Source organism: Anopheles ziemanni, chromosome 2, assembly GCF_943734765.1.
Source record: "Anopheles ziemanni chromosome 2, idAnoZiCoDA_A2_x.2, whole genome shotgun sequence".
Classification (NCBI taxonomy): domain Eukaryota; kingdom Metazoa; phylum Arthropoda; class Insecta; order Diptera; family Culicidae; genus Anopheles; species Anopheles ziemanni.
The window spans coordinates 42,398,214-42,420,995 of record NC_080705.1 but is presented as its reverse complement, the minus strand read 5'-3'; the positions used below and the strand labels follow the sequence as shown (position 1 = coordinate 42,420,995).

At 44.7% G+C, this 22,782-nt stretch overlaps 3 protein-coding genes across 3 annotated transcripts; 2 read left to right on the top strand and 1 right to left on the bottom strand.

Annotated features, from left to right (window-relative positions):
* The first annotated feature begins 1,429 nt into the window (after positions 1–1,429).
* On the top strand, positions 1,430–14,417 carry LOC131293603 (pH-sensitive chloride channel 2). The gene is made up of 7 exons (XM_058321681.1): positions 1,430–1,914; positions 12,511–12,617; positions 12,701–12,786; positions 12,891–13,206; positions 13,290–13,448; positions 13,567–14,063; positions 14,148–14,417. The coding sequence occupies exons 1-7, from the start codon at positions 1,430–1,432 to the stop codon at positions 14,415–14,417; spliced, it is 1,920 nt and encodes a 639-aa protein (XP_058177664.1).
* A 1,561-nt stretch (positions 14,418–15,978) lies between these two features.
* On the top strand, positions 15,979–18,038 carry LOC131287750 (fatty-acid amide hydrolase 2). Its single transcript, XM_058316836.1, has 4 exons — positions 15,979–16,106; positions 16,287–16,851; positions 16,918–17,042; positions 17,115–18,038. Exons 1-4 carry the CDS (start codon positions 16,088–16,090, stop codon positions 18,014–18,016), a joined length of 1,611 nt encoding a protein of 536 aa, XP_058172819.1. The 5' UTR covers positions 15,979–16,087; the 3' UTR covers positions 18,017–18,038.
* A 305-nt stretch (positions 18,039–18,343) lies between these two features.
* On the bottom strand, positions 18,344–19,822 carry LOC131291533 (BLOC-1-related complex subunit 6). The gene is made up of 3 exons (XM_058320725.1): positions 19,308–19,822; positions 18,677–19,244; positions 18,344–18,607 (listed from the first exon to the last, which is right to left on the bottom strand). Exons 1-3 carry the CDS (start codon positions 19,624–19,626, stop codon positions 18,562–18,564), a joined length of 933 nt encoding a protein of 310 aa, XP_058176708.1. The 5' UTR covers positions 19,627–19,822; the 3' UTR covers positions 18,344–18,561.
* Between the last annotated feature and the right edge of the window lie 2,960 nt (positions 19,823–22,782).

Below are 22,782 nucleotides of genomic sequence, written 5' to 3'. Positions count from 1 at the left end.
AACGTAGTGTTCACCAATTCTTTTAATAGTTCTAAAATTTCATTTTACTAGTTCTAAACTTTTAATTGAATTAACGATTGTTTGCAAAATAGAAAATTAATTACAGTGATTATCGTCTGCCTGAAAATCAATCATAATCAATTGGAACGGCAAAGGCATGCTTCCCCAAGAAGTACGAACTGTCAATCATCAATCGTTCCGATCGCAGCTTCTGTAGTCTAAGTAGTCAACAATGACTACATCCGAAAACGTTTACTCGGCGGATCTACTCACGAGAGCAAAGACACGCACGCAGCCAGATGTACCCAAGAGTGGAGCTGACGAGCGCGCGTGGGTTTAAAGCGAGCACACTTGTATCACCAACACACGATCCCCCCAGAGAGAAGGGGGTCGAGAGACATTGGGTACGTCATCTGATAAAGTCCTGCTTCACCTGTCCCCCCATGCCAAAAGCGCGCCCAAAGGCTAACGCAGCTTCACAAAACAGGGCGCGAAAATCAGAATGAGCACGACGGGAGCGAACGGAGCGCGGCGCGAACGCGAAGGCGACACGATCCGCGAGAGTCGTATAAAATCAGTTGGGTCCGGTGCGCCGAACCGTTAGTGAGGAACAAGCCGCTCGAGTCGACAGATCACAAGTAGATAACTGTTGTGTCGTCAAAAAGAATCCTTTTTCTCTTTCCGGGCTTGAACATTTGTGTGTCGGAAGTGAAAAATCGGCGGTGGTTGAAAAGTGAGAAAACGTTTGATAACGTGCGGAAAATCTTTGCCAGTGTAAAAGAGTATATAATTTTCTGCTAGTAGCAAAGTGCAACCTGCTCCGCTCTTTACTTCTATGGTTGGTGTTTTATATTCCCACTCGAAGAAGTGCATTGAAATTCCGTCGCCCCAACGTGTCCGTCTGCTGTGATCTTTATCGTGCGTGTGTCGATCGATTCGGTACAGTTCCTGAACAGGAAAAAATCCATCTCAGTCGGTGGTACTAGTTAGTGTCTTTAGTTTTTGCCGTTATTTTCCGCATTATTAGCTCGTGCGGAGACCTCGTGTGTCAGCGAGCGAACAACAGTCACCCTTGGACGTAGACGGTTCTCGAAGGATCGAGGATCAAGTTGGAGAGCGATGATCGACTGAGTAGAATCAGATAAACAAAACCCAAGAAAGTGGAGCACACTGAAACAGATCATATGGACATTATGTGATTTGTCTCGTACTTAAAGAGAAGTGGTCCTTCGGGTATCCTTCACAAAGTTTCAAACCAGCATAGGCCAGTACAACATTCGTTCCCCGCTGCAGAAGAGTAGGAGCACTTCTGAGCACCAGTACAAAACCGATCCGAGTCCAGTACGGCGTTAAGTGTTTGTCGTTCAAACACGTACACTTTAGGGCGCAGTGGAGACGACGCACCGCACTCGGTGGGACGAAAATAAAGATGAATTCTCAGGCAGGAGCCACCAGATTGTGCGCGTACGTGTTCCTGGTGATTTTGCACGCGTTTGCGACGGCCGTGACGGCGCAAGCGGCAATACCGGACGACGATGGTGTGCCGTCGAGCACGGTGAGCATGACGCCACCGGAGCCGTTCCTGTTGCTCAACGAAACTGAACTGGTAGATCTCAACCAGACCGCGCCCGGTGGCACCACGGAAGCGGTGTCCTCCGTTCCTACGGGATCTAGCGACAGTTCTGGAACAACGACAGATAGTACGAGCACCAGTGTTAGCAGTAGCAGCAGCAGCACCAGCAGCACCAGCACAACCACGATCACGACGACGTCCGTGGGGACGCCGTTGGAGAACAAAACCATGTCACAGGAGGAGATCCAGAAGTTGCTGCTTCCACCGGCCACGGTCGAAGCGGACATTCTGCACGTCAACATTTCCGACGACAGCCATCCGCATGCCAAAACCAGTGGAAAGTAAGTACTGGAAATAGCCATTACTTGGACATCCTCGTGAGATCACTTCAAAGCGAAATTCCCGAGCAGATCCTCCGAAGTAGTCATAGCAAAAAATTCTTCTATTGCCGCAGTTGATGGCAAATTAAATGTAAAAGTAAATAACTGAATTTTCTGAGTATTGCGCAATTTTTTTATCACAACCTGCTAGTACTCACTCTGCATATACGTCACGTCGATACTGGAATCCCTCGATGACATCTGCAGTTTATGTGTGATTTGGTCTTTGGCAACTTGCGTTCCCCCTCGGAAAATTGCCATATCTTGTTCTTCCTCTGAGTCAATTACTACTTGTTTACTGGAGCAGTACTACCACCCCCTCATGCCAAGACGCCACACATTATCTCGGCGCAGATGCAGTTAGCAAATACGGCCGAGTATACCTACAACAAAGCTACCACAAGCAGCGACAGTGTCGTAGTTCGAAAAAATGGGTGCTAGAATGCGACCGGTTGATTCACCTTTTTCTTTCCTCCCACCTGATAAGCCCGGTAAGATGTCCCAAAACACTGTGGTCACGTTTCCGGAGCGTTGTTGGGAAGACGGTCGGTTTTGTGCCCACCGTAACACGGCTCCCGTGCTTTGGTAAAAGCGGTGCTGTACTGCTCCAAGCTACTCGACGCCGTGTGACCACAACAACCGACGACAAATGTCAACAAACGATATTGAAACGATTGGCCAGGGTTCCGCCACGCTGCAGCATATTGAGTGTGTACGCTGCACTTGGTCAACTGCAACGCAACGCATTCTCCATTCAAGTCCGGAACTGCGTTCTCAAATGTGGTCGTACAATCTCTTTACTTCCACCTTTATCGGTAGCATATTCAAGAGAATTTAGCTAAAAGTTTTCACTCGTTTCTACATTGTTGTACTTTTACAACCGATCATGTTTATTACACTGAAAGCTTTTAAAGAAAAAATAGCTGTTGTAAAATGGGTCTAATGGAATGCATAGGTATTTAGCGTGTTCTTTTCTCACAAATTAATAGAACCGTTCGCGACGAAGTTTGAGATCGGAAAAGGATCGAATTTTATTCCTACTTCCTAAATTACGCTAAGCACACTACTACATGTTTAAAGTTAAAATTCAATATTTCAATTCGTTTGATGTAACGCACATTTTTATAAAACCTACAGTGCTGTGCGCAATTGTAAGGCTGCCACAATACTCCCCTCCTAGACTAGGATCCCTCTACTGGTATCTGGAAGGGATAATAACTCGTCTGCCAGAGCGAGTTACTCTAGTCGGTGGAATCTCGGCAGGAGTTGTGGCTGCTGGTTCTGTTGACGCTGGCTGTTCACTGCATACGTACGCGGGTTTCAAACGGTCGATCGAAATGTTGACTTCACGTCCCCGTATGCTCAATTTGAAAAACTTTTCTGTTCGATTAAGAATCTCGAATGGTCCTTCATACGGAGACGATAACGATGGTCTTATTGAATCGTTGCGAACGAAGACGCTCTTACATGTTCGCAGGTCCTGGTGCATGAAAATGTTTCGCTTCCCGTGCCTGGCAGTCTCTTGGGGGCGATGATCACGCATAGTCGATCGGAGTTTAGCGACGAATTCTGTTTCGTTAGGTCTCTGCAGGTTGTCAACAAAAAATTCAGACGGTATCTTGAGAGTCGTACCGTATACCATTTCAGCAGGCGAAGTTTTGATGTCCTCTTTGTAGGTTGTCCGTAATCCAAGTAAAATTATCGGTAGATGTTGACTCCAGTAGTTGGGATCGTGGCAAAGGATCGACGACTTAAGGGTCCTATGCCATCGTTCGATGATTCCATTAGACTGGGGGTGGTAGGCAGTCGTGCGCAGGTGTTTAGATCCGATCAAACGAGTCAATTCGGTGAAGAGCGATGATTCGAATTGTCGTCCTTGATCAGACGATATGTAGGCGGGAACACCGAATCGGGATATCCATCCGGAGACTAGAGCTTCGGCGATTGTAGACGCGGTCATGTCCGGCATGGGGAATGCTTCCGGCCACCGAGTAAACCTATCGATGACTGTAAGACAGTAACGGTTTCCTTTACTCGGAGGGAAGGGTCCAACGATGTCGATATTTATGTGCGAAAATCGGCTGTCCGGTGCTGGGTACCGCGCTATTGGCGACTGCGTATGTCGGGTCACTTTCGAGCGTTGACATTGGATGCAGTTTCTGGCGAAGGCGATGCTGTCCTTTCGAATGCTCGGCCAAACAAATCTCTCAGTCATTAATTTGGCTGTTGCACGAGTGCCAGGGTGGGATAGATGATGCGTTGCCTGGAGTGCTGCGTTGCGAAACCGCTTTGTAATGAAAGGACGAATGCTGTCACTCGAACAATCACAAAGCAGTTGATGCTTTCCGCCTGGAACCGAAAAATATTTTAGAATCAATGAAGATTTAATTTTACCCTGCTGAATATCCTGTAGTTCGCCGTCGGTCTTTTGGTCCTCAGCTAGCGCGTCGAAATCAAGCACTGGTACAGTTTGGATGCTTTCGATGCGAGAGAGTAGGTCTGCTACGATGTTGTCCTTGCCCACTATGTGCCTGATGTCTGTCGTTAATTGCCCGATGAAGTCCAATTGGCGAACTTGTCTGTTGGATGCTTTATCAAGCTTCTGCTGGAAAGCGTAGATGATCGGTTTATGGTCTGTGTATATGTGGCAACTCCGTCCTTCTAACATAAACTTGAAGTGCCGCACTGCGAGGAATATCGCAGTGAGTTCACGATCGTATGTACTGTAGCGTAGTTGAGCGGGGTTAAACTTTTTCGAAAAAAATCCAAGCGGCTGAACCTTATCATCGACAATTTGGTGAAGGACCGCACCTGCGGCGATATCTGAAGCGTCAACCCAGAGGGACAATTCTCCTGTTTTAACGGGGTGAGCCAGTAGGGTTGCTTCGGCGAGTTGAGTTTTGCATTTCTCAAATGCAGCTTTTGTTTCGTCGGTCCACTTCAACGGCGTACGATCGTTTCGCTTATTGCCAGGTGTCATTGCTAATAACGGTATTTGCGTTTGGATTGCGTTCGGTATGAATCGTCGATAAAAGTTAATCAAGGCTAAGAATTTTTTTAGTTGCTTAACTGTAGACGGCAGCTTAAAGTTTTTAACGACCTCGACGCGATCCGAAAGTGGACGGATTCCTTCGGTGGAGACGGAATGTCCCAGAAAGTTTATGTTTTCTCGTCCCAGTTCGCTTTTAGCAACGTTTATCGTTAAGTTATGCTGCTTGAGTCTCTCAAATAGCAAGCGCAAATGTTCTCTGTGCTCCTCTAGTGATGACGACGCGATGAACAGATCATCGATGTAGGGAAAGATGAAATCAAAACCGCGAACAACTTCGTGTATGAGGCGTTGAAAGGTTTGAGCTGCATTTCTTAGCCCAAAAGTCATAAAAGAGAATTCAAAGAGTCCAAAAGGTGTGGTGATGGCCGTTTTCGGGATGTCGTCAGGATGGATAGGAACTTGATGAAACGCCTTCTGCAAGTCAACTTTTGAAAAAATAGTTTTACCTTGCAAGTTCGACGTAAAATCCTGAAGGTACGGTAGGGGGTACCGATCCGGAATGGTCTGCGCGTTTAAGGCGCGGTAATCCCCGCATGGTCGCCAAGAACCATCTGCTTTCTTAACCATGTGGAGGGGGCTGGCCCAATTACTACTCGACGGTCTGCAAATCCCGAGCTTCATTAAGTTTTCAAACTCCGCACGAGCTGCTTCTAACTTGTCCGGTGACAAGCGTCGCGGTCGAGCATAAACAGGTTGGCCAGTAGTCTCGATGCGGTGGCAAGTCGACGATCCGTTGACTGCTCCCGGGGTAGCGGGACGGGTAATTGTCGGGAAATCGGCTAATAGATCTGCATACGGCGATACTTCACAAAACGTTTTTACGGAAAGCGTGCTGGTTTTGTCGAGTGATCCGCTTGACTCGAGATAGGTGGTGTTATCGATGAGACGATTGCGTTTTAAGTCGATTAATAGATCGTAGTGACTTAAAAAATCTGCACCTATTATTCCTGATTGCACGTCCGCAATCATAAAGTTCCATAAGAACTCTCGACGAAGACCAAGATTTATTTTCAATAGTACTTCTCCGTAAACTTTTATGGGTGTTCCATTCGCGGCAAACAATTTTAAAGAAGAGGGCTTCACTTTCGCTGAATGTATTCCTCGCGGCACCACGGATACGTCTGCTCCCGTGTCGATCAGAAACTGTTTCCTGGTGGTCGAATCCGTTACCCGTAAGCGAAAGATTGTGGCAGTGGTGGATTGTTCGCCGATGTCCCCCACTGCTTCAGCTGAGCAACCTCATTCTTGGCTTGTTGGACCACGTGCACCGGCGGTGCATGGTTTTCGGCACCTTCGGGCGTCGTTCCCGAACTTTCTATGGTACCAACAAGGTCCGTTCGAAGGATCTCTTTCGTGACGACTTTTGTTCCATTCTCCGCCACGAGAATGTGAACGCGATCGCCCACGTGTATTTTTTCCGGTGTGCAATACTTTATCCAATCGCTTAGATAACGATGCGATTTCACGAGTAAGCTCCGCAATTGGGTCAATGACCGCTTTTTCTCGAACAGGTGTCGTTGGTGTCGGCGTTTGCACGTGATCGATGGCGTCCACTCTACGAAGGCCCATTGAATCAACGATGGCATCGGCTATTGTTATCTTGTCCGACGCATCGCCTCGAGAAGCAATGACCGCTACCTGTGCATGCGGCGGCAGCCTAGCAGCCCACAAATCCAGCAATACCGTTTCGCCTAAAGCATTGCCTGCCACACGCTTCATCTCGTTGAACAATTGGCTGGGCTTTTGATCTCCTAACGGTAATTCTGATAGTACACGTTGGAGGCGGCGCTGTTGGCTATCGGCAAAATATTCGATCAATTTGCGTTTTATATACGAATATTTTTCACTTGCCGGTGTTCCATCGATAATGGAGCGCAACTCGGTTAGCTTGTTGGGCGGCACTTGCGCCATTACGATATTGTACCGACGTGCGTCATGCATGGAACTAATGCCCGATGCTGCAAACCAAAATTCCAACGAGAGGAAATAAGTCTCGATATTGGTATCCATCATGCTGGGCGGGTTTATTCTTGGCACTTTAACAGATTCGACGAACGGTTCCGCGTGCCCGCTGACACCTTCAGCGACAGGAGTTTTATTGTCTTCGGTTGCCATGTCACTTTTTGTAGATTTTTTATTCACAGGGTCGTCGGGTCACTTTCGTCGGGGTCACCACTTTAGCGTGTTCTTTTCTCACAAATTAATAGAACCGTTCGCGACGAAGTTTGAGATCGGAAAAGGATCGAATTTTATTCCTACTTCCTAAATTACGCTAAGCACACTACTACATGTTTAAAGTTAAAATTCAATATTTCAATTCGTTTGATGTAACGCACATTTTTATAAAACCTACAGTGCTGTGCGCAATTGTAAGGCTGCCACAGGTATATTATAGTAAACAGGCAAAAACTTAAAGTTTTTTGTTAAATCTGACCAATTTAATTGGAAATAATGCTATCAGTTGCGAAGTAATTACCGTAAAAGGCTGTAAAAATAAATACTACTTGAATTTGGGCAGTTTAGTATATTGAAGTTAACACTATTAAAAAAATACTAAAAATTATTTCGTTTGAAGAATGAGTAGTTAAACACGCATAATATTTAAAAACTTAAAAACTTGAAATGTAAAAAATGTATATTCAATTTGAATTTCGAAACCTATACGAAAGAGAATATTACGCGTTCCCTTTTGTACACTGCAAAAACATCTCATTCATTGAGAGAAGATATAAAATCAATTTTATACGGTGCACGAGTTTAATAGTGCGAGCACGTTTTATGTGCAGGTTAATTGCACAAGATGCAGTCAATATTTCCCATCCTTAACAAATGTAAATCATGACTACGTAAGAATGTTCACGGACAGGTTACTATTTGGTCTTGTTGTTGGTTTAATCATTTCTCCTGTTTGGCCAGTTTCGAACGCCTGCCGCATTTCTCTGCATTCTGCTTCAATATATGCTTGGGGTGCACTAAACTTGCACCACCTGAAGGAAAGTGAAACCGGTTCGTTGCAAGTGCACTTGCAGGGCAAAGATAGGATCATGTCCGATACGCAAGACAGCGAAGCTTTTGTGTATCGTTTCTCCTCCCACCGCGCATATGTACAACAAACTTGGTGCACCCAACATCCGTCGCCCGATCGTACGTGCGTGCGTATGTGTGGTGGGGTTGCAATAGTATGCAGCTCAGGAACAGGCTGTTGGATGACGCGACGCGTGGCCCGCTGACAAGTTCAATGCCGCACTGCCGAACACAACGAGGAACGGCATGAGTATTGTGCACTTGCACTTCTGGTGGCCAGCTTGGTTGCAGCGATCGGTTCCTTCCCTTTCGATCGATGTTCTTACGCTCCAATCATTAGAACGTCGGTTCTACTTCCTTCCCAGTTTCATTCGCTGTCACCCACAAGGTACGGGTCTTCCCAAAACGCACTATTTATTTTTCTCTTCCTTCAAGGTTCCTGTCGTAGCTGTACCATCCATCCGGTGAAGCGCACCTTATTAAATGGTGTGCATTATTTGGTTCGATTTTATCACCATCATCTCGCCCAGCGCGACACAATCGAAGACACAGAAACTCCATTAAAGTCCGGGAAATTCTGGCATAAACGTATCTCGATCACGATTATGTCGCTCTTGTAATTATCTTGTAGTCGATTTCTTTTCCCCTGTTTCACTCTGTTTTGCTGTTGTTGTTTGGAGAAGAGCGTTGTGCGAGGAACATTTTCTCACTAGACGCATCGTCATCAAAGAAAACGATTGATTTCAAGAGGGTGTGTTGTGAAGCATTACAAATAGCTTGATGTATTTTGATGTTTGCTTCGCTGTTGACTTTTCTTCTCCCTTTTTTCCGAGAAACGCTCTTACATCGCATCATAGTTTCTTTCTATAAGGCGACAGCGCCGAAACTTATTAGTTTACTGCTGGATCTTTAAATAATCTACCATTTTTATCATGCAGGAATCGTGAGATGCGATTTTTGCTTGAAACAAAATTATTGTGAGATACTTCGGGGATAATGAGCGGATCGTGACATCAATGGCACGTATGTAGTTTTGTAACTTATTTCTATGTCCCCGGATATAGCGGATTGCGAATGGAACGTGATCACGGCAAGATCGTTTCCAAGCCGCTCCATTTTAGCTCATTACGCTTGTTGCGAAATGCACGTGTTGGTATGTCCAAATCATATTCCCAAGAAAATGATGTTGTGTGTTAAACAGTTTTTCGAATACCCTTGCTTTGAAATTAATGAAAGGAAACATAACTTATTTCCAAAATACTCCTAACTCAACACAAATTGTGTACACCATCAAAAAGGAAACACATTCTGTTCAAATCCACAAACAGGTTTTCGAATAGCCAGAACCGTTTCCGATGGGTTCGTTTTTATTGGCAGGCCAGGTAACCGATTCTCTCATGGCGATATGGAAGAAAACGACCTATTTTGAAAGTTCTTTAACAAACAAACAAAAAAAGAGCACCTGAACTGGTTCTTCCGGATATTGGTAGCGCTTAAGCGAGCGTAAATATTTCTCTTTACTCATCGCGGCGCAGACGGTGGGTCTTTTTTGCTTCCATTTTGTTATAAATCGTCAAATAACCTTGATTTGTGAGAATTTTAAATTTCAAATGGGGTAAAGTTCCTGGCAAAATGACACATTTGGATTTCTTCAATGTACAGTGGATCGCCTGAAGTGATGCTGTATAGTGATGTTGACCGCGCAAAACGCGACCAATCACGTGCTACGGTTCGTGTGCGGCTGCGTTTGCGCAAAAGCACTTGCGCCAAGTGCCGCCAACAGAACGCTTATGAAATGTAAATAACCTCAACGGGGCTGATTGGTAAAACAGTTTAATAACGCAAAGCCCCTCTCCCCGTACGCTAATTGATAGTGCAAGCTAGTACGGATAGCAAATGGCGGTGGCAAAGAGCATGCGAGGGAGGACCAGAAACGGTGGTGTTTATATTAGCAAGGAACCGGTACCAATTTGAATGGCAAAGGCGGCGTTGAATGAACCAGTTTAATCCAATCATGCATCAAAAGGCCTAGACGGGTAACTGGTTGTGAACGAAAGTGAATCTCAGTAGTCTTTGATCCCTTAGGCGTAATAAGATGCCAGCGATTTAAAAAAATGAAAAAACTAAATAAATTAAAAATAACTCGAAACGATGTTAATTACATTGCTATTTAATGTTATGACTTGTATTACTATTACGTAGCACTTGACTGCAGAACATTGTTCTATTTATGACTGGATGTAAACCGCCGCACTCAACCGTGCATCGAAGGGTTGACGCAAAACCGTTAAATCCGAGTTGAAAGAACGTATAACGTAACATGAATTATCGACACCGACTGGTTATTCACGCACTGCAAAACTTTCAATGACTTTATTCACGGTGGACAGAAGGGAGGAAACACGCGTGCGGTGGTATATGTGTGGCGGGCAAAGGAAAGCAACCGTTTACTGCGGCAAGGAAGAACAGTAAATCGCCAATCGACAGCTTCCAAGTACTTCCCTATTGCTTCCCCCTCTCCCCCTATAGGGGAGGGGGTGGCCCAGGCTACGTGTTGCATACCAAATGGGCCAAATTAAACGAAAACGTGTTGCTGCACGTTTTACTTCTCCCCAGGTGGTGTGGCCATGGTCTGGTGGTGTGTATGTGGGGTTTAATCGCCCCGTCCCGCCCGAAGTCCTTGCCACGTTTCGAACCGCAGTTCAGACGCGGTGCATACTAAATGCATCATTTGCAGTTACCTCCCATCTGAAAGCACACCACAGACGAAATGAAGACCACCATGAATGGTCGGCAAATCCTTGTTCTTGTGGTGCCTGAATGTTATCGCAAGGAAATGGCTTTAATTAATTTGATTTAACATGCCTTCATCTAGAGTAATTATAAGTTCGGTGAACTTTATTGCTTAATCGAGGGGTCGTATATTTTTCCTTTTATTTCTATCGTAACAGCGGCAATGGAAGGACTTTGCTTTGATCGGGTGACATAAACTGCGACATCGAACGAACCATTCGCACCATAAATCATGCACAACAAACTGCCTGGTGCAATTAAGCAACGGATGGATCTAATCGTCAATCTTTGCAGCAACCGGACGAAGTGTTTTCAGTGCGTACGTGTCACTGGTGCGTAAGAGCGGTAGCACAGTAGATGGATAGAGATAGAGATCGGACACGAACGGGAGGATATAAATGTATCTCGTGCGCAATCAATCGTGGCCACGGTTGTTGGTGCATGTTTTGCAGTATTTCGAATAACAAAATATTGTGGTTTGTCAAAGGCAGTATTTGTATTTTCATTTGAACTGCATTTTAGTTCATTAGCGGTTGACGGGTTTTTTTTATGAAATGTTTGTTTTTTACCTTTTTTAATTTTTTTTATTCTATCCCTTTTGTTGAAAAAGCCAAAATTATTTAAAATCATTGGAAATAGTTGATACTCTGATATTCGTTTTCCACGGGATGAAAGGAAGGAACAAAAGACTTCAATTCAAAATTGACAAACGACGAACCTGAGAAACTTCATAACAATAATTTATATTGGCAAAACTACTTCGTTTAGAGCACTGGAGTAATCTGCAGTGTGGTTTTTATGTCGGGCTTAGTGATTGGCCTTCACCCAACCATAAAGTGTAAAGATTCAAAGGACAACACCGCGCCGAAAAAGTTTGTTTCATTTTCCCTTTCCATAAGAACTAAACCACACCGAACTGCCTGTCACCGGTTTCAATTGGAACAGCAACCTTTCAAATGATCGACTGGAGCATAAGATCGTTTATGAGTTGATGGTTGGCAGCACTACTACAGAATGAATCAACATCAACATCGGCAGCATCATCATCGAAAGCGACGTCATCTTCTCCATAGGAAGGGCAGCCACCGACCGTCCCCTCCCAAGTTCGGTTCGAGTTCAAGTTCGTGGCATCTGGATCTGTTTGATTTGTGTGTGCCTTTTTTCTTGTTCCTCCCCCCGTTGAAGATGTTTATTTGTTTCGCTTCCTTTCTGCAACATTTATTGTCCTCCATTCGAGTCGACCTTCCGTCTTGCTGGCGCCCATTAGTAGCGAAATAAACAAGGCCACGAACGTTGTGCGCATAACTAGTAAGCAGTGAGCTTTTCCTCTTGTTTGCACCTTAAATAACCGAGATGCCGAATGAGGTGATTGCTCGGGGCGGGTATGAGTGGAAACAAGTTTACAGCAGGGTTCCAAGGCGCAGATTATCTTGAGGTGGATCACAGGGCTAGAATCTGACCATTCTTTTGTGTAATGCGAAAATATACTGCAACCAGTTTGATTTGAATTCTCCCCCTCTAGTTTATCTTAATCCTACAGGTATTAAAATTGCGATAAGATGCTTTACTTCATCGTATCTTGCACAACTTGAGCCCGATTAATCCCAGAAAAAACAACAACTTAAAATGTATAGTAAAGTTGTAAAGAATTGTAGTTTTAATCCGAACCACGTGTTCTCAACTTCTAGAGACTCTGATTGTCCTACGCTGGAAGGTGCAGACCATATGTCGCAGACGCAGCTGCTTACAAGACTCACGCACGTTTGTCGCTACGATCGACTGGAGCGACCAAGAGGTAAGAACTATTTCAACCAAGCAAACTTATTTATATTTCCGTTGTGTCACTGAAGCATACCAAACATATTTCTATTACCTTAGAATCGCTTAACGGCAAAAGCCGGCCGGTCAAAGTGCACGCCCGAGCCTACATCTACTTTATGCAAAATTTGGAAGCGCACGATTTGGTAAGTTCGTTGGAAGGTTAAAACCCGATACCGACCTCGGTGACATCAATTTCCTAATTCGTGACCACCGGTTTCCTCTTATTACTTTGTGCTTCAAAAACTAGCAATTCAAAATTCACGCCCTGCTACAGTTCCGATATGTGGATCCGCGCTTGGTATTCCGGGAGGTTGCTCCGAACCGGACGAAGCCGATCATGGGTGAGCAGTCGCTACGTGATCTGCTCTGGGTACCTCACGTCTTCCTCGCGAACGAGCGCAGCTCCGACATTCTGGGCACGGCCGAGAAGGACATCCTCACGTCGATCTCACCCGACGGCACGGTGATCGTGTCGACGCGAATCAGCGCCACCCTGTACTGCTGGATGAACCTGCAAAAATTCCCGTTCGATGAGCAGCACTGCTCGACCGTGCTAGAGAGCTGTTAGTAACAATCGATATTTCCTTGTCGGCACAAGAAACACTATACATTTTTATGGTTTTGGTTTACTTGTTTCCATTCGTAGGGATGTACAATTTGGATGATTTGGTGCTACTCTGGGAGCACAAGTCACCCGTAACTCTTGCCCCGGAACTACACTTGACGGAGTACGTGCTGCTGGAGATGTTCACCAACGAAACGGTTATCAATGCGGACCTCAGTGACCTGCGGCACGGCGCATTCGGTAGGTATTGTGCTAAACAGTTGATCAGTTGAGATGGAGTCCTTCAGCTCCCGAGTTTTATATCCTCATTAAAATAGCACACACCTAATCTAACCTACTCCCCATTCCGCGATTTTAGCTGGTAATTACAGTTCTCTCAGCTTCACCGTACACTTGGCGCGCGAAATGGGGTTCTACATGATGGATTACTTCATCCCTTCGATCATGTTGGTCGCCATCTCGTGGGTGACGTTCTGGCTACAGGCTGATCAGTCCGCCCCGCGAATTACACTCGGTACCAGCACGATGCTGACGTTCATTACGCTCGCTTCGGCCCAGGGCAAGACACTGCCGAAGGTGAGCTACATCAAGGCATCGGAGATTTGGTTCCTCGGCTGCACCGGATTCATCTTCGGTAGCCTGGTCGAGTTCGCTTTCGTTAACACGATCTGGCGCCGGAAGCGCAACGTCGAGGTGAAGAAGGTCAACAGTAAACACGTACTGAAGCAAGCGCTAACTCCCCGACCGGCACGGAAGGACATGAGCGGCCTGCACAAGTCACACTCCTGCACCTCGTTGGCCGATTCTGCCACCACGGTATCGGCTAATTCCTTCAACAACTATCTCACCGTACATGTAAGAATTCATACTTTTTTTGTTGAGAAGATAGCATGAAACATGTTACTACATGGAGTATCCTTTTTTGTTTCCTTCTTATAGTCCTTCCCGCAGAAGAGCGGAAGCAGTCAAACCCTGCCCGTCATCACGACGACCGACATGGATCGGGCCCCGGTCGATGCGCAATCGAACGGAAACGTTGCGATTCAGATCGACGGCCAAACGAACAGCGAAACAACAAACGGAAACGGTTGGACGACTATGACACCCCAGGAGGTGGCCATCTGGATCGACAAGCGATCGCGGTTTGCTTTCCCGATCGCTTTTGTGATCTTCAACGTTTTCTACTGGACGTTTGTGTACTATATCTAGAGGATGTGAAAGCAACGAACAAACCGTTAACTCACCGAACTCTTTTACGAGACACGAGAGAACTGCGACGTCGATGGCGAAATACGCGAAACGGCACAATGGAACAATACTTAGAATATGTGAATATTTGCAGTCATTTTTTGTAAGTTTTGAAGCAACTACGACAGTATTCGAGCGTGCAAGACCGCAGCAGTTTGGGTGTCTTGCCTTAGTAGATCTTCTCCCCATGGCTTCAATGCAAAACTACTTACCGAAGATTAATCACTTAGCAATGTATTATTTATTGAGTAATAACACTAGGAGAAACTGTGCATAATACGTTAAAAACATAATAAAAGAAATTAATAAGAGACAATTTAAAAGGAATCAGATTGGGTTATTGATAAAAAGAAATCGAAAAGTACATTTCTTTCTGCAACTAGCTTGACAACAAGAATGACGATATGATGAGGACCAAGATATATAAGGTAAAGTGGGGCAGTACGCCCCCTTAATCGAAAAACATTTTTCTCTTCTCCTTCATTCATTAAACGCATTCTATTATTTCATAGTTCAATTCCCAAACATTTTTGTTTGGTACGAAAAATAAGAAAAACCACTTCAAACTTATCAATTTCTTGTTAAATAAGGTTTTCGAAGGACCTTTTGGTTTTGACCCAAGATGGCCCGAACGATGGGGCATGATGCACCCCGATGTAAGCATGGAGCAAGAAGACCCAAAACAAACAGGAGATGGACCAAGGTTGTTTGTACGAGTAAACAGTCCGATACTGAGCCCGTATAACCCACTTTGCTTTGAATTTTGTGGTGAAGCATTCTAAAGAGGGTTTGGGTATAAGCTCTTTGCTGATTTCCGAACAATTATTGAATATTTTCACGGATCTGTTCATGGCCTGACGGAGTCAAAGTTTGATGTTTTGTAATCCAGTTGATGTGTGGTATTAAAACACAGTTGAAAATCACAAAACAGTTTCCCAAATTTCGTATTTAGATCTAATAAACATTCATTACTATGAAACTCACATCGCATGCTCAACATAAGTCATATTAAAATCAAGAATGCGTGGATCCGTTCACCGAACTTTATTTTACTCTTGTTTTTATGGTGCATCTTCCCCCATTGTTTACATTTTGAATACTAGGGCGTTTTGCCTCTCCTGGGCCGGTGCATCTTGTCCCAATCTGAGGACCGTTCGTTATTTATCATTTATTTAAAATTTGGAGATTATTAAAACAGTATCAGAAGGCCTGAATGATTTAAAAATATAACATCAATACATGCCATACCATACATAATGGTAACAAAATATTAGATCATTTATAGTCAATTTGGTTTATTCTCATTCTTTTATGAGATGATTATGCCGTGCAATGAAATTTACATAGGTTGTATTAGATACGTTGATGAACATATTGAATTATTTAAAATATTTTTAAATTGCTTAATTCAGCTAAAACCAGGCCGGTGCATCTTACCCCACAGGGGCGTCTTGCCCCGCTTTCCTCTACACATTCAGTATGTGTTCATCTTGGTCCGTACTATTGACACCTGTTGGAGCACGGTGCTTTTTATTCCGGTGCGGAGAAAGTCTCCACCACATAGCGTTCCACGGCTCCTGTTTTAACTTTGCAAACAGTTTTTCCGACAGTTTCTCGCAGAATATCAGTTTATGGTTGTAGTGATTACTGGTAAGCTAGTTTGCAGCATGACTGAGGAAAAAGGTTTTTGGAAACTGTTTTTCTTTTGATAAAACGCACTCGAAACGTCATCTGATAGTAATCTATGCAGATCTGCAGAAGCCCTAACTTTCACCGTCTAGTAAAGGTTTCTATTTTCATTTCGTATCCATAATTCTAATTGTGTTGTAGTGCTTCGTCACCGAGCCTGCTCTGATACAAACATGGTTCGCCGTCTGTTGGTGAGCTTTATAGCCTTCATCCACCTGGTGATCGACAAGCTGCTATACGTGGGGCTCAAATGGTACTGGGGTCCAAGTAAGCAGCGATGTCCGACCCTCCAGCGCAAGCAGCTCATCGTGACGTATAGTGCAGTCGAGCTTGCCACGATGATTCGCAAGCGCGAGGTGACATGCTACGAGGTGGTCAGTGCGTTTATCGATCGTATTAACGAAGTCAACCCGCTAGTGAACGCCGTCATGGATGGACCGATAATAGAGGCACTTGACGAGGCGCGGCGGATCGACGAACGGTTCCAGCAGGGTGCTATCGATGAAGCGGAATTGACTTCGAAACCATTCCTCGGTGTGCCGTTTACGACGAAAGACAGTACCGCCGTCAAGGACCGGTTGCACACGCTCGGTATTGTTGCTCGGAGCGGGGTCAAATCGAATAACGATGCAGAGTGCGTACGGTTGCTGAAGGAAGCCGGTGCAATCATCATCGCGACCACGAGCATACCAGAGATAAACCGTTGGTAAGAATCAGTTAAACTGAGATGCATTTTTTTCCACTTAGATTTAATTTCTTGGTGTTATGATAGGCAAGAAACCCGGAATAACATCATCGGACAGACGAACAATCCGTTCGATAACCGGCGTACAGTTGGAGGCTCGAGTGGTGGCGAGGGGGCACTACTTGCAGCATGTGGAACACCGATTGGCTTGGGTAAGCTATTCTTCGACCTAGAATGGACATTCAGTTGCTTGTTTTTTACTGAATATTTTCTCCCCCAAAAAGGAACTGATATTGGAGGCTCGATTCGAATGCCCGCTTTCTACTGCGGAGTGTACGGTCACAAACCTACCACCGGGATCATAAACACACGCGGATGCTCCCTTCGTACTGGTCGCGAACCATCGACCATGGTCGTGGCCGGACCAATGACACGCTATGCAACCGATCTACTCCCCCTCATGAAGGTTCTCGTTAGTCCGGAAATATCCGTCTCCCTAAAGCTGAACGAACCGACGGACATCCGAAAGCTGCGCTACTTCTACATCGCCGAATCCGGCGACATCAAGTGCAGTGCGGTGCAGCCACAGCTTCAGAAAGCAATGGACCGGGTAGTGGATCACTTTTACCAACTCGCTCCGGGCGGTGTTAAGAAAGTAACGCTTAGCGGAACGGAAAAAACGACCAACATGTGGCGCTACTGGATGACGCAGGAACCTGCCAACTTTGGCACTCTGCTGGGTAACGGCAAACCGCTTAGTCCGCTAGTCGAGCTGGCTAAGAAGCTGACCGGTCGCAGTGAGTACACGATGGCGTCGATCTATTCACTGATCGATACACTGCTCCCGCAAGAAAAAGAAGACATCATTAAGGAGCTGACCCGCCGCTGTGATCAGGAACTGACCGAGTTGCTTGGAGACGATGGAATTCTATTCTATCACAGCACCACACACACAGCACCGTACCACTATGCGGCCTTTGTTAACGTTTACAACTTTAGCTACTGGTGCCTCTTTAACGTGCTACACGTTCCGGCCACACAGGTTCCGCTGGGATTGGATGCCGATGGATTGCCTCTCGGCATACAGGTGGTAGCGAGCCGTAACAGAGATAGGCATTGCTTAGCGGTGGCGGAAGAAATGGAACGAGTATTTAATGGACGGATCCCACCGTTCATTGTTGATTAGAAAGTAACCGACTTCTACCTAGGGACATATGGAAAAGGGACATGTTACTTATTATGCTACAAAAGACACGTATTTCCATGGCAATTTTCAAACCACCAATTGATTGAAACATCTCTCTTACTTCTTCAAACTCTTCTCTTACTTTAATTGCTTGGTTGTTGGTTAAATATTTATTCAATAATTTATTTCTTCGTCTTGTTTTTGTCATCGTCTTGTACTGCTAAAAAGTAAAATAAATGGAACAAGCCTCACTGTGTGTTGCAGTTTTGTTGTCGATCAAATACCGTTGTTCATGGCGTGAATGAGTACCACAGCGTGTGTAGCAGTACAGTCAAGGATAAAATAAAATGATTACGAATCGCTATGAGCTAATGGGTAAACGTAACGACAGCTTTTACAAGTCTAAACGGAGGGTAGTTTTTGTGGTGATCAGTAGCACATTTTCTTATATCGAGTCGGAACATTTACTAAACCAATAAATAACAAGTGATAAGTTGTCTGTCAATGGAATGTGAATTCCTCTGCAAGGGCCATACGAGTTCATCCTATAGGTTGCTTTCGAACATATCGACAAGCCTTTTAATTTCACGGCTGGAAGAAAGTTAAGAAAATGGCTTCGATTTGACAACATCGCTTAACAAGCAGTCGGCAGTTACTCACATTCTAACGGCCAGTGCCTCCGCCGGTTTCATCGTTTTGGAAATTTCTTCCGCTTTGGCCATGATCGTGTACATGCACTTGATGTTCGCGTCCATGCAATCCGTCAGTTTGGTGACGGCATTCTTATAAATCTCGACATTGTCGGCGGTAATCGAGGAGATTGAATGAAGCACACTGCACAGATTTTCCGACAAACTGTCGACCGACGCGGCCAGCGCCTGCGCTTCGCGCTCGATTTCATTCAGCACAGTAGGATCCACGGAGGAAGCGCAATAGTTCGCTCCACCGGCTATCGGATAGGGCAAAGGTCCACGACCGTATCCTCCACTGGTACTGGGAAGCGCTAGGTTGGCACTTCCACTACTTCCGGGGAGAACACTGAGCCCGCTAAGCCCACCGGTTGCGGCAGACGGTGTGCTCTGTCGTGAGCTGGATAAATTGCAGGAATCCTTGCGGGTCACCGTTACCGGACTGGCTAGCTTTATTTTGTACTCTAGATTTTCCGCTACGAAGTGTGTCATGTTCCCGTCCACCCGGACTGTTCCTTCAAGGTTGTACGGGAAACTGGCTACAAAGGTTACGAAGCAGATTAAAACCGGAAACCCTTTCTCCAAACATTCTCCCGACTCACCTTTCCGTCCGTCGCATACCAACGAGTCGGGACGCTTTTTTGTCTGGGAGGAGGACGAAGAAGAAGACGATCCGTCCAGTTGGTTACCATTGCTCGTACCTCCGTCCGTTTCATCGGCTGCTGTTCCGAATAGATTATGTGTGTATGCGATCTCGCTGTACGATTCCGTCATCGCCGTTGGGACCTCTTCGCACAAAGGCTCGCCCTCATTTTCTTGCCCTTCTGAGTCATCTCCTCCGTCCGTTCGATCTTCTGCCCCGTGTAAGCCCCGCCGCGACGACGCGAAGGGGTTTTTTCTTCGATGAGCTTCCTCACTCATTGCGAAATTGATTTGCTTGCCCTCAATCGTATCCTGGCACACGATCCGTTTGACTAGATTTTATCGGTTTAACACATCGATCGTCTGACTAGAATTGGCGCTTACTCAACCATATCAAAAACATTGTACGAGTTCTTAAAAATTATTTATGTTTAAAATAACACAAACGATTACATGGTGTGCAATTTTGCTTACGAACCAGTTTTTTTACCTCGGTCTGACAATAGTTTGTTTTGAATCCCTACAAGTGACAGCATTACGACAAAAAGATGCCCAAGATCCAGCTATTGAAGGGTCGTTTATTTTCAATTCTCCCATCATAGTGGTACGGTTACGTCAGTTATGAATTTTTCAACGACATTCATTCATATCTTTATCATCAGGATTTATTCGAATTCAATCATTATAATGATAAATATATTTTAAGGAGATTGAAACCCGTGAAGAAGTTTTAGTTTATTTTGCTTTAAGCAACCTTAGCATGGACGGAGCCTTGAGGAGGATTATTTGTTGTATAAAGTTGTTTGCCTTCAAAAGACCTTCCATTTGAGGGGTATATTGGTAAAATTGGCCGAGGCACTAAAAAGTTATTAACAAATTAGGTATAATCCCAAATGAAGCCCCCCCGTCGCCGCATCGTCGTCATTTTTTCCACGTGTGCGCCTGAAAGTATGCAATAGGTGGCACATCAATTCAGTTTGAATATTTGAACAGTTGAATTTCCGTTAGAAGCTGTAATGACTTGAACTAATCGGTTAAACTGAGCAAGATGGAGATCATAAACCAATGAGTTGGACTGAAGAAATGACTTTGAAACGGCGGCGCGCCCGCAGCGAGCGCAGCGAGCGGACTGCGCTAGGTCTACCGAAAAAGGGAGTTTGTTATAAATTTGTGAAATAAGGGGGGCCCGTGGGCCCCCCTCATACCGCACGCCTAGGTTGATGGCGTAGTCGAATTTTCATACACTCGTGCAAGTAATGCATAAGAGAGTTTATGTTGTACATCCATTCCAGTATAATCATCATCTTTAATTTAACGAGAATTCAATTCGAACGGTTCACACAACGGCATTTGTTTCACCAATTGCATACCTTTAAGGTACATCCGCTCACAAATGGTGTAGCCACGACAGCGATTTCGGCTGGGGGGGCTTCATTTGGGATTTTACCACAAATTAGCTATTTCAGTCAGTATTTCAAGTTCTGACCAAGGTTTTTGAAATTTGTTGATGCGAGTTTGGCGCGCTGCAGCTTCGTTATAGTGGTGGGTACATCGAATATCCAAATCCGAATCCTAATCCACCAGCCTATCAATCACCGATCTGGAAATCGTTTATCCTAATCTGAATTCTCCCTAAATCACAGCTGATTACTCGCTTTTTCCGTAATAAAAACATTGTAAGTTGTTCTGTTGATCTTGAAAATCAACTAACGTATGGAAACTTTCCCAACGAGAAATTTTGGCGTTATTTTGGGGTAAAAGAATTCTCTTCAGAACTGATCGCTCTTCTTTTGAGAATTCTTTTACCCCTTCTTTTGCAGCAGATTTCCTATGCAATCTTGGATGTAAAACGACTTCTGAAAAGAAGGGTAAAACAATTCTCTTAATACTTGCGGGACACCGCAAAAGAGAACAGTTTTGACAACGTGACTGTGCAACGTGTTTATAACACCTATTTCTGACTATACGCGCAAAACACGTATACCCATTCGTAGTAGATTATATGAGCTGGGTTCAGGATATCTTTTCTTTCCCAAAATAATTATTTTCATGCAGGAAAATATTTTTGATTGTTTTATTATTTTGATACAACGATAATATTATATACATATCGTCCGGTTCGGAAGGCAATCAGGGGAAATGTTCAGAAATCGTCCGACGCCTCCTCTGGTTCGTGCTGGCAAACAGCGACCACGGATCGTAGCAGGTTCCTTCGATGTACGATGTGCAGCACCACTCCGTCATGGCCAGTGAAAACACGTAGAACGCATTAATGATTATTTCAAGCCGCTTCTTCCTCCTTGTCGAGACCCTGAAATGTGTGACACTGGTGCGGGTTAACCCGGCACCGGTTAACCACCCCGAGTCGGTCGATCCAAGCGCTGCTATCGAACACTGCCCACCGATACTATGTTACACACGGTAACAACCAATGATCGCCGCGATGTCCAACCGCCACCGATCAACTATTAACGCTGAGTTGCAGTTTCGGTGCCTGTCGCTAAGGGTCATCGTCTCATCTTGTTTCCTTTCCTGCCCTTTTCCTACCATGTTCCATGATGTTTTTTAAAAACTTTTTTATGTTGTTTAAAAACTATTAACTCGCGCTCCCGAACAAGTTGCTTCGATTTCATTAAAAAGAAAACAAATGTTGGCAATCGAAGCCACATGACGTTTCGTACGGCGATTGTGCCGAATACGCTTTGGTAAGTTATGAGGTGTAAATGTCAAAAAAAAAACCTACCAAAAATACACTTGAAAGGCGGTTTTTTGGTAGGCATGCACACCTTTGGTAGGAAAGTGCAGCACGGTTCTCCTTGGGTGATTACATCCGTCTTCTAGCAGCTAAACACTGTCTAAAGTAGATGCTCAAAGGAGAGTGATGTTTTTAATGAAAATCCGATAAAAATGTGAATAACGTCAAATCATCGACGTTCTACTGTCTTTTTTTGTTTAAAAAGGGTCATTGAATGTTTATCGATCTTAAGTTAAATGGTGAGAAAAACTCATTTTATGTCCAATTTATTCTATCCAGTATTTGATTTGAGTGAACTGATATCAATCACGATGAATCCAGATCAACGACGTGATTAGTTCGACTCACATCATATTCAAATAGGATCGGAGCAAGTAAAAACCGGATCAATCCATCAAATGGGATCCAAATCCGTAGAACCATTCAAATTGGATTAGAATCTTTAGAATCCGTGTAGAGATCGAGTCTTCGGATCTTCCGAATCCCAATTCAGCCAACACTACCTTCTTCTAGTGATGGGGAAACTGAATCCCTACAGGGATTCGAATCTTTCGATTCAAATCCATTCCGAGATCCGGATCTTTGAATCCGAATCTCAATCCGTCATATCATGCGTGCTTACCTAATTTACCTATTTTCATATTATGTGTTACTTTAACAATTGTACAATCAATGGTTGA

What these genes read in the sequence shown, in the direction of transcription:
- LOC131287750 (XM_058316836.1), top strand. An exon ending in ATACCAGAGATAAACCGTTG is followed by an intron (nt 16,852 to 16,917) that starts GTAAGAATCAGT and finishes GTGTTATGATAG; the next exon opens with GCAAGAAACCCGGAATAACA. An exon ending in TGGAACACCGATTGGCTTGG is followed by an intron (nt 17,043 to 17,114) that starts GTAAGCTATTCT and finishes TCCCCCAAAAAG; the next exon opens with GAACTGATATTGGAGGCTCG.
- LOC131293603 (XM_058321681.1), top strand. Translation starts at nt 1,430, where the DNA reads ATGAATTCTCAGGCAGGAGCCACCAGATTGTGCGCGTACGTGTTCCTG. An exon ending in TCGACTGGAGCGACCAAGAG is followed by an intron (nt 12,618 to 12,700) that starts GTAAGAACTATT and finishes CTATTACCTTAG; the next exon opens with AATCGCTTAACGGCAAAAGC. An exon ending in CTCGACCGTGCTAGAGAGCT is followed by an intron (nt 13,207 to 13,289) that starts GTTAGTAACAAT and finishes TTCCATTCGTAG; the next exon opens with GGATGTACAATTTGGATGAT.
- LOC131291533 (XM_058320725.1), bottom strand. Translation starts at nt 19,626, where the DNA reads ATGAGTGAGGAAGCTCATCGAAGAAAAAACCCCTTCGCGTCGTCGCGG. An exon ending in GGTATGCGACGGACGGAAAG is followed by an intron (nt 19,245 to 19,307) that starts GTGAGTCGGGAG and finishes TAACCTTTGTAG; the next exon opens with CCAGTTTCCCGTACAACCTT. An exon ending in GAGGCACTGGCCGTTAGAAT is followed by an intron (nt 18,608 to 18,676) that starts GTGAGTAACTGC and finishes ACTTTCTTCCAG; the next exon opens with CCGTGAAATTAAAAGGCTTG.